The sequence below is a fragment of the Mangifera indica genome, chromosome 13 (genome assembly GCF_011075055.1).
Source record: "Mangifera indica cultivar Alphonso chromosome 13, CATAS_Mindica_2.1, whole genome shotgun sequence".
NCBI classification, from domain to species: Eukaryota; Viridiplantae; Streptophyta; class Magnoliopsida; order Sapindales; family Anacardiaceae; genus Mangifera; species Mangifera indica.
Genome location: NC_058149.1, coordinates 1,423,897 through 1,435,384, shown reverse-complemented (window position 1 = coordinate 1,435,384; position 11,488 = coordinate 1,423,897). Strand labels below are relative to the sequence as shown.

At 29.4% G+C, this 11,488-nt stretch overlaps 1 protein-coding gene across 1 annotated transcript; it reads right to left on the bottom strand.

Annotated features, from left to right (window-relative positions):
* Nucleotides 1–1,477: 1,477 nt before the first annotated feature.
* LOC123194926 lies at nt 1,478–3,529 on the bottom strand. The gene has a single exon (XM_044608434.1). It carries the CDS (start codon nt 3,527–3,529, stop codon nt 1,478–1,480), a length of 2,052 nt encoding a protein of 683 aa, XP_044464369.1.
* Between the last annotated feature and the right edge of the window lie 7,959 nt (nt 3,530–11,488).

Genomic DNA, 11,488 nt, shown 5'->3' with positions numbered 1-11,488 from the left:
TGGTATAAGTTATTTAATGAGTTGCATGACAAAAATGTTTTATTTATCACTAAATGATTATTTTATAATCTTTAATCTTGGTGTTTAGGAGAGATGTTTGTTTGTTGCTATCAATATTTTCATTCATCACATTTATTTAGTAGTTTGATTATTTCTTGTACATATTTTAAGCTTGCTAAATTTGAATGATTATAACCAAGGAAATTATAAGCAATAGTGAACAGAAAAAAAAAAAAAAAAGGTTAGAATTGTATATCAATATCCATACTATTAGACATTTTATTGCCATTTTTACAAAATTAAAATTATCACTCATGGAACTGTTGCTTTTGTCTCATTTAAGAGACATAATACTGAGAAATTCATTCATTTCTCGTTCTATGTTCAAAACTAAACATAAATACTAAAAAGAGATTTGCATCCATTATAGCTTCTTAAAATCGAAACTTAGATTTTAATTGGCAAATAATGACAAATCGCTAAGGTCTCCCCTTGGCCAAAAAAAAAATAATAATTGAAAAAAACTTGGTTCATTCAATAAGAAAATATGAGAGTATAATTTCACTCATATGGAATAACATTTACACCCTTTATGAAGGGTATTATTGATCTCTTGTGATAATTTAAAAACCCAAATATCTTTTTTTCGCTGTTTATTGTTCTTTTATAATCTAGCTTAAATGAGTGACAATATAGTATAACACAATAGTGGATGTTTTTATGGATAATATTAAATTGAATAACAACCTAATTTTATTGTGATCATAGATTTAAGTGGACGTTGACATTTGTAAGTAGGCTTAACAGAAATATATAATCTCATATCTGAGAGTGATAAATCATTTATTGATTCACTATAGTTTTCATATATCTCTTAGTATAGCTAATTACCACCATTATGATCATTCTTTCTTATGAACTACATTGGATTGATGTCAAATTATACTGATTCATGTGTAAAATAGTTTAGTAACCTCAAATCGAAAGATTACATGTATTACTATTTGTCAGAGGATGTGTTCCATAAATACTAGAGTTACTATCCATATTAAACCCTTTTGGTAGATCTGTCTAATGAACATGTTTATTCAACATACCACTTATATATTACATCAAATTGCCAATGAATAATCTTGACACGAGACCTATCACTATTTTTTAGTATAGTTACTCAACATTAATATAGTCTTAACCATATTATTTGTGTTATAGGTCAAAATATTACTGAGAGTATAAACATTTCCAAAATGACTATTATGTGTACACATAAGGTTCTTACGATCATTGATATACATTAATTCCCTTGAGACAGTTCTACCATAGACATTCATCTAATTTAAAAAATGTGAAATAAACATGACACAAATACAAATCAATATTAATGAATCAACAAGATAATTGACTTTAGAACATCCACTTTAACACCATACTCACGCACATAATAAAATGTTGACATACAACTCTCTTAAACCACATATTACAATTCAAGGGACAAATCATGGGGCTCATCTTTCTCATGCTCAAGCAGAAGCCAAATATGAGTGAGCAATTCTCCACCTTTCCTAAGTTGCTCTGCATGGAGAGTCCAAGGACAATTAATCGCAGCATAAAACAACATTTCCATCCAGACACTACTTATAATACTCCATTTGTCGTCCCTCTCTTGCAATTTTTTTGCCAATTTTTGCACCTGAAGCAATACATTCCAATCTGATGTAAACACATTGATTTTGGGAGTTCCTTGGAAATAAGTTTCAACTAGTAAATTCCCGCACAATGTCGCTTCTTCCTTTGATTGTTTTGCCTTAAAAAATTCATCGACTTGAGCACAAGCACCATGAAAGAGAAGTTCACCAGTAACAATAGATAACATATCAGGAATCATGCCCAAAAGATACATCATATAATCTGATAAAACTTTGCTCATTTCACATAAGGGGTGATTTAAGGTACTTTCTGATGCACCATCATCTAAATAGTAGCAAACTGTGGTGGCAATGTGCCATATAATAATGGCTTTGCCGAAATTTGTTTGCTTCTTTGCTGGGGTATCAAAATCTGTTTGAATACTCCATTCCAAACCTTCGAGACAGTTACATCTTTCAAGAGCCCCTTCCCCCCTTTTAGAGAAAGATCGCCAGCCTCTTTGAGCTCTTACCTCCAGAATTTGTTCCAGTATCAGCTTCTTCAACTCTTCAGGGACTGGATTGTGTTTCTTGACACAATACTTCATGTACTCCTTGTGGTAGCCCTTGACCTTGAAAATTCTTCTAATCAACCAGCCAAGCTTTGTAGTATCTTCATAGAGACAATAGCTTAGTAAGTTGAATTGATCTATGCAATGAGACCACCTATGATTCTTTCTTGGAATTTTTGGAGCAATTCTCGATATGGATCTGCTGATAAATGTGCTCCTATTTTGTTTCCTCATTTGAAGTACTACCCAATCTGAGAACAAAAACTCCTTCATCTCATAAATTTCAAGTACAGTTACTCCTAATAAATAAAGTAAGAGAATTATGTCTTCTACACCTTGAAAACCTGGCTCAACAAACCAAAATATAGTTAATATAACCAAAAGCAAAGCTAGAGCAAGAAAGAAAATGATGCGACCCCATAAACTTTTGTTGGAATAGCTAATTGACGCCTTCGTGTAGAGCATATCATACATAAAACTAAGCTCAAATTCTGTGATTCTAAAAACATCCTTAGGAGGACAGTCTTCTACACTCATCGAAGAAAGATAAACTGATGAAGGATGGCCTAGCCAATTCTCAAGATAAGGCTTTAATCGATCAAAGCGTTGATAAGCCTTCACAAGCAGAAACAGATCATGAGAATAATTGGAAAATGAGCTAGACTCAAGTGAGGTTTCTTCTGTTCGAATATCATTTTTTGCAAAACTAGCTATCACGACATTTTTAGTAATACTTATTGACCAGAGAGGTCGGAGTCTCTCTGCAACTTTAACTATTCCAGCTACATACAAAAGTATACTGAGTATGTCAATCCAATATCTAATTAATCTAGAAAAGATCCAAAGTGAGATGGCGACCTGGATGGTTAGCCCAATAAGTTGCCTAAACTTTAACTTATTATCCTCAACGGAGTAAGAACTAACATTAGGGCTACCAATTTGCAGCAAAAGGAATGGTGCAAACAAAACTGTGTAGTCGAGATAGTCGTTAAAGAATTCGCTAGGCACTAGCTGATTTCCTTTCACATCAAAAGCCTCAGCATTAATTCCTAAAAGCTTGCCCAATGCCAATGTTACCACGGGACTTGCCGTCAAGTAGGACAACCAAAGGAAAAATCGGATCAGATATCCTAAACGGTACCTTCTACGATTGCCGAAGATGGTAAGAATGGTTTGTGCTCCAAGACTCAATAGTAGTAGACTTCTGATCCCGTATATATCCAATAGCTTTTTTGTCTTTGTTGCCACAAAAATAGTTGATCCATCACCGTATTTGTATGCAAGTGAGCAGTTTATCCGATAGTCGTCCATCTCTGAAAGCTCCAACGTCATGAACAATAATGATAAGTGTTCAAGAGAAGTAAATATGCCCGATTCTCAGTCCGCAGCCTCAAGCGGTAAATGGGTGGTGGTGAAAGCTACTGAGGGATAATATTTTTAAGAAGAAATAATGCCACTACATTATTGAGATAAAATCTGACGTGGCAATATATGATGTGACGGAGTGATTTATTTATATACATAATTTTATTTATTCAAAAAAGTTCACTTCATTATATTCAATTATGCAACACTGAAGCGAAGAGCCTGATGGACACACGGATGATGGCGGGAATTTTTTATGTTAAAGTTGAAAAAAAGACAAATGGAGTTGTGTAAAATTTCCTTTAAATCGTAAAATTAAATTAATTGTTTAAAAATTATAATTTAGTTTAAATTAAAAAATTTTTAAATTACAGTTTAAATAATTTTTAAATCAAATTAAATAATAAATTGTAAATTTTTTAATATATAAAAAAATGATATTTGATTAAATTTTTTAATAAACAAATAAATAAATAATTTAATTTTGTTAAATTTTATATAAACACATATATAAGAATGATTTTAAAAAGTTTAAATTATAATAATTTAATTATATATTATATCGTATATTAAAAAATTAATTTTTTATATTATATACAATATATCATTGTATAATATATATTTTTTAAAATAAAATAATTAAAAATATAATAATTAAAAATATAATTAACACATAATAATTTTAAAAAATCACATATGTTTTTAATATTTAAAAATTTATCACAACCACTTATATTATATCACCATCTTCTACCAAAAAACAGTTGTATCGGAGTACGTTTACAGATTGCAGCAGTCCCACAGCCCCATTGTCTTTGCATTTTCTTAGGGTTGGATCTGTACTGAGCGGATTCCACCTCAAAAGTTGGTCCAAATTTATTTAATTTGATTAAAATTTATTTATTTTAAATATAAATTAAGCTTAAATTAATATATTTGATTAATTTTAATATCAAATTAAATTTAAATTATAAATAATTTAATTTATAAATTAAATAAATAATTTTATTCGATTTAAATTTAACTCAAAATTTACTCGGAAATCTGTAGGACAATGCAATGTGTAAAAATAAAAAACGTACAATTGGAAGTGCTTGACAACTCATATGGTTTACCACGGCTCGAGAAGATGGCAGGACTCAAGAGCAGCTCATCTTCACGCAAAACTAAGAGTCGCAAGCCTCTTTTAGCAATTGACTTTCATCTGCTTCACACTATTTGATTTTCCTTTATAAATTATTTATTTCTCTCTTTTGCTTCTTGTTGCGGGGAACAAGCTACTCTTATTTTCAATGATTCCAAGTTTACCGAGAATGATTTTAACATTGTGATGGTGTCTCTTCAACTAGTCCGATTTTTTATTTTTTTTTCTCCTCTGTTCTTCAGTCTATGTTCAATTGACCGTGGACCGTCTTTTTCAGCCAAATTTCAACCGATACGGGATGGCAATATTCAGTTTTCAATAGTTTCTCTTGGTATTTTTTATTCGAATACAATAATTATCGTGATATTTATTTTTTGTTAGCAATTAACACAAAGTGGTAGTAGATATTTTTGGGTTTTCATCTAGTTATTAATAATTTGATTATTATTTAACCCTTCATAAAGATAAGAGATATTAAGCTAAAGAGGGGGTCAAAAATGATTTTTATGTATGAAAACATAATGTAACGGATTGTTACATTAATATCACATTCATACAAAAGAATACCCTGTAACAGATAGTTAAACATTGCTTATAGGTTTGAGGATGTTATTCACCCTCGCTAACTAACCTGGTAGTGGAACCTTCAGTATGTATTAGCATAATCCCTTATATACGAAGTAGTTTCTTTTCCAATCGAAGACATAGGGTATATTCTCATAAACAGTTTATCAAAATTTAACAAAATTTTGTATACCAAATTTTCAGTACACAATTGAATACTTAGATGATGTATTATTATGTGATATGATAATTTTGAATTAAGAGTAAAATAACAGTTAATCATATGATGATACATTATCTTATACTCAATTAAATATTCGTAACTAGATTTACATAATATTATTCATCAAAATTGATGTTTTTTTATATAATATCTAACATTTGCAGCCCTTTTCAACAAAGGCTAGCTCCTTCAAAAGTAGTTTAACACATGTTTAATTAAAGTTAAATGTTCGCAAAATAGTTGTAAAATTGTCAAAATTAAAAAATCACTAGTAAAATTCGAAAAACTTCTTGAACACTTTATGACCATGGTATTAAAGTGTTCAAATTAATTATATACAAATTTGAACACTTTAATACCATGGTCATAAAGTATATAATACTTTGAAAAATAGAAATCTTACATCTAAATTAAGAAATTGGAATTAAAGTGTTCAAATTTGGTTGGCGTGACTAATCACATTTTAGTTGAGAAATAAGGGGAAAAGAGGCTGATTGACTTTAAAAGGTGGAGCAGTGTTACATGGTCCCGGCGGGCCTTGCTGATGTGATGGTCTATTTGTAGTCATCGTAAATAGCATTCCAAATTTTCTTTTCTTGTTTTTTAAATTTTTATTTAATTAGTTTATTATCTTCTTTATCATGTGGCGAGACTTTGGGGGATCCTCTGGGTCACATGTTATTTGGAACTGATTATGTTCACACGTACTTAAAATTATGAATCTCCCCGTTTAAAATTATTTAATAATTACTTTGCTTTCTTAGATATTTTACCATATAAATTGGTTTTATTATTTGTCTATGCTCTTACTTTACCTTTCAATTGTCATAGTGACATTATGTTTTCTTACATAAAAATCATTTTTGACCCCCTCTTTAGTTTAATGTCTCTTATCTTTATGAAGAGTTAAATAATAATCAAATTATTAATAACTAGATGAAAACCTAAAAATATCGTGATATTTATAGTAAAATAAGTTCGGTTAGCAACCACTTTTTATATAAAATCAGTCTAATTTTGGTTTAAAATTTTCTTTGACCTGAAAATTTAGTTCAATTTAAAAATCCTTTAAACTAATTCAATTATCCAGTTTTGAACACCTTTAAATTGTTGTCCACTGTGCCCATTAACTCAATTGCATGCCGAGCACCTTACTTCCTACTTGTGCATATTCATTTTGTCATAAGGTTGCACCTCAATTTGAAATTTACAAGTCTTGCACGTAGTCAATCTTCTTGAACACACAAAAAAATGTAAAAAACTAGAGTACTTGATATTCTGGAAATGAACCCAACCTTTTATTATATCAAAAATAATTTACATTAGAGTATAAAATTATTTAATAAAATTTTAGAGGACGGTGTTATTTGGCAAGAGGGTTTTTCGTCTTTTTAATATTTTTATAAAAAATTTTACTTTTTTTTAACAAATTTAATAAATAAGTGAAAATTGGACTTTTTTGGTGAAAATTTGTCAATTCATTAACGCTTAGGTGGGAACTAGTCATTTGGCCTTTTTTTTAGATCTAACCGTTTGTATCGTTAGATTGTATTCGTATTCTGTCAAAAACCTTAAACTCTAACCCACTCCGAATTAAAATAGTATCGAAATTTTTTAATCTTCACCCAACCCTATAATATTCGAATTGATCTAATCTGACCCAATTTGACCCAAAATTATCTATTGTTTTTTTCTCTAAAGTATTTTTATTGTTTTAATTTTTTCACTAAATTACCTTAACTTATTATTAATAAAACACACAATATAACATTTTGTCTTATTGACAAATGCTCTAAAAATTTATATACTAAGACCTTTAAAAAACACATTTATAATCAAATTAACCAAATCAAATTCTTATTACCTAATAATAAAATAAAATATTTAAAAAATAATATGAGTAATTATAACTATATAAAGATACAACTATATGTAATCTATTAAAGAAATATTTCTCCAAAACATTCATATCGTGTTAGGTTACTTTTTTGTGAACTCTAATACTATCTAATTTAATTTCGAGTCATGTCAGATTGACTTAAAATAAATTTCGTGCTAATAAACTTAACTCTAACCTGATATTTTTCGTGTCGTATTGTATCAAGTTAATATATCGTATTGAAAATTATCAGATCTACTTTTTTAATTAAAAAGTTAGGGGTTACTGATTAGAATAAGCATATTTGGAGAGATTATATGAAAATAACCAACTCTTTAAGAACCAAACTACTATAGTTAAAGAATTGGCCAAAAGACTTATTCCCACCCAAGGTATAGTGAATTCCCAAATTCCCACACACCAACTTTCAAAAGCCCAAACACCCACCTATGGTTTAGAAAACTAACACCTACCCTCTAAAATTAAGATAAAATTAAAGGTAAAATCATCATTTAATAATTATATTTAACATTTATATCATTTTACCCCTTTAATTTGAAAAACTAACAATTTCACCCAAAATTAAGTTTTGAAAAGTGACATTTTACCCCCTACCTAGGGTTTCCAATTTTGCTGATGAATTTTCGACCAACGATGACCAATCTCTCTCCCTCCCCATGTCGTCTCTCCCTTCGATGTTTAATATTGGACTGACGATGTCTGAATTCGATAGAATCCAAACAAAATCCAGACGAAGAGTCAAAACTCTTCGTCCGGATCTTCGTCGTCCAGACAAAGTTGGCTTCATCTATAACTTATCACATTTTTCCACAAAAATCAACCTCCTTTAGGGGAGTAAAAAAATAATAAATTTAATATTTTATAAATTTAAAAAATTAAAAATAATATTTTTATATATTATTTTAATATTTTAAATATAATAATTTAACTCTTTTATATATATATTTGAAAATTAATAATTTAGTTTTCAAAATCTTAATCACATCTGTAATTGGAATCTTACCATGACATGGAGGATGAAATCATAATTAAGAAGTATATTTATTTTGATATAAAATAAAACTTTAAAATCAGTGTAAAACTGAATTAGACTATCACCCAAATACCACATTTGTATAAAAACCCAAAGCCCATGTCAATTAAAATTAAGAAAACTAATTTTAGAAACCGGATTTCTTTCTCCGAATCTTCAACTTGATTTTGGCAACTATACCTCACGATTTTGTTTCCAAAGATAAGGTTTCAATCTATCAAAACACGATATTAAACTAAATAATTAATATTAAAAAATATATTATTCTGACTTGATTTTTTTATCAATACATAGTGAGACGTGTGAATATTTAATTTAAATAATTAAGTTTTGATTTAACAATTGAATTTAAAGTTATAAACCTAAAAATTAATTGACAACTTGTCTAGTTAATATTTTTTGTGGATTGTTATTGATATAAACACTTTTGATTATATTTGATTTAATTCAATTATTAGATTCATGTGGTTTTTTTGTTCTCTTTATATTTCTTTTACATTATCTCCTTTACTCAAGGATTGATGTTTTTTATTTTTTAAGTTGGCCAAAGGACTATTTCCCAACCAAACTATGTTGAATTCTCAAAGTTTCCCCTGTTAACTTTAAAAATCTTATTTACCTACTCATGACTGTTTAAATCTGTTAATTTTAAGGGTAAAATTGTTATTTTATATTTAATATTAAAAATAAACTTAAATAAGATTTCATTTCCCCCCTAAATTTAAAAAACTAACTTTTCTCCCCTAAACCAAGTTTGAAAAAATCACATTGCCCCCCTAGGGTTTGGTTTCAAAACCTGTTAACTTTCTCCGATGCCATCACTGATCGTCTCTCCCTCCTAATGAAAGATGATTTCTCTTCTCAGATGATATCTCTTGGCGTTGGATGGGTTGAGGTGGAGTTGAGGCAAGCCATTAGAGGAAAGGAAACTGTTGGGAGGGAGAGACGACCAACGATGGCGTTGGAGAAAATGAACGGGTTTTGAAATAAACCCCAGGGGGGGAAATGTGATCTTCTCAAACTTAGCTTAGGGGATAAAATATTAGGTTTTAAACTTTTGGGGGGGGGGGAAATGAGATTAAATTTTCAGGGGTTAGGGCTCCATTAAATTTAATCAGCCATGGGTGGGTAAATGGTATTTTCAAAGTTAACGGGGGGAACTTTGAGAATTTAACATAGTTTGGGTGGGAAATAGTCCTTTGGCCTTTTAAGTTTTCATTACTTGATTAATAAACAATGATAGAGCCATGAAGGTAAGGTTGGACCCAAACTATGCCAATTCGGTCTCGAAAGCTAGCTTAATTTGGTTCATTTTGGTTTGAATTTGTTTAATTTGAATTCAAGTTAAAAGATTTGACTCGTTTTTTAAACTCAGCTAAACTTAAATTAGAAGGTGTTTGACTCAATTCAACTTGAGTTCAACTCAAATTTATAACTTGAATTTGTGGTTTGAATTCATGACTTGGTTCATTTCGACTCATGGCTTGATTTATCTTGAATTCATAGCTTGAATTAGTGGTTCGAATTTGTGGCTTAGTTTGGTTCGAATTCATGACTCAAATAAATGGTTTTGCCAATTATTTAAATAAAACGATATTGTTATGAGTGATAATCGTGAGGAGATTCATCAAAAACTTCATACATGTTTTATAATGCGATTGTCTTGATTTGTCTTTGTGCATATTTCCTTGTGAAGTTTGATAATGATGTGTGTTGTTGCTTGAGTCTTCGTTGGTTTGAATCCTAAGGTATGCACACTTTTTGTTATCATGAGAAAAGAGATTGATGAAACCTTTTTGTTTTTGTTTTTGATAATTTTGTTTTACTCGAGGACGAGCAAAAGATAAGTGTGGGGGAATTTGATAACGTCGTTAATTGTTATTATTTTGAGTTCTAATTCCCTTATGTTGTATAGAAATTTAATGCAATCTAATGGAATTATTTATTTTTTGCACTTACGAAGCTTTGAATATTTTTGGAGTGAAGTTTGGGCCAAAGAGACTAAAATTCGAGCAGGCTTATTAGTTAACAAAATATGTGATGTTGACTAGGCGTGGACACGTGAAATGACGAGAGTATATTTCAAAAATTAAAATTGGATGTCTAGATCAGTTGAGATATTCTAGAAAAGTCAAGATTTACTTCCTAGAAAAGGGATGATTATTAGCTAGAAAAAAAAATTATTTTAGATAGATAAGGAAGGATATTTTTGAGGGAAAGATATACATTTAAATATATATATATATATATATATATATATATATATATATATATATATATATATATATATATATATATATCTTTTCCTTTCTTTTTGGGAAGATATGTATCACATTTGCTTGACTAGATTACAAGATTAGTATTACCTTTTATTTCCATATCTGAGTAGGGTGAAAATATATTTTTTTATTTTTAGTTTGCTGGGATTCATCATTGTAATTGGAGAAGCATTTTGTTTATGGAATTTTGGTTGGCTTAGGATGGTTTACAATGGCTGAATAGTTTCTCTTGGTTGAAAGGATCTGAAATGATGGAACTACAAGAATTGTGAGATTAAGTTTTGCTTTTTAATGCATCCTTTAATTATTCAAGTATTGATTATTTTCCTGGATTATTTATTATGATTGTATTAGTTGATTGCTAAGGCGCGATTAGTTTATTAATTAATACAATCTAATGCTAGTTTAGATGATGAATCCGTAGTTGTTCAATCCATCTAATCAAAGTGGCAATTGGGATTTATTGTTTGCTGCGTCAAAAACTGTAATTCATAAGGAAAATATTCAACTAGATTAAATGCAATGTCATATGCTTGTGTTGTCTTGCTTCGTTGGTTTTTCTAATTCTTAATGCTATTGTTTAATTAAATTTAAGATCGTATCCGAGTTGTTAATCAATAAGAGTTAACTAGAATACATATTTTTGGTTAACTAATCGTAACAAAAGACATGTAACTAATACTACAACGAGTATTTGAATAATTAATTTGATATTTTTTTGGTATCGATGATCAATCGTAGTTCAATGGTAGATGTGATCGTAGACCACAGTTTGTTTAATTG

Bases quoted from the DNA above. Each gene is read 5' to 3' on its own strand.
- LOC123194926 (XM_044608434.1), bottom strand. From the start codon at position 3,529: ATGACGTTGGAGCTTTCAGAGATGGACGACTATCGGATAAACTGCTCA.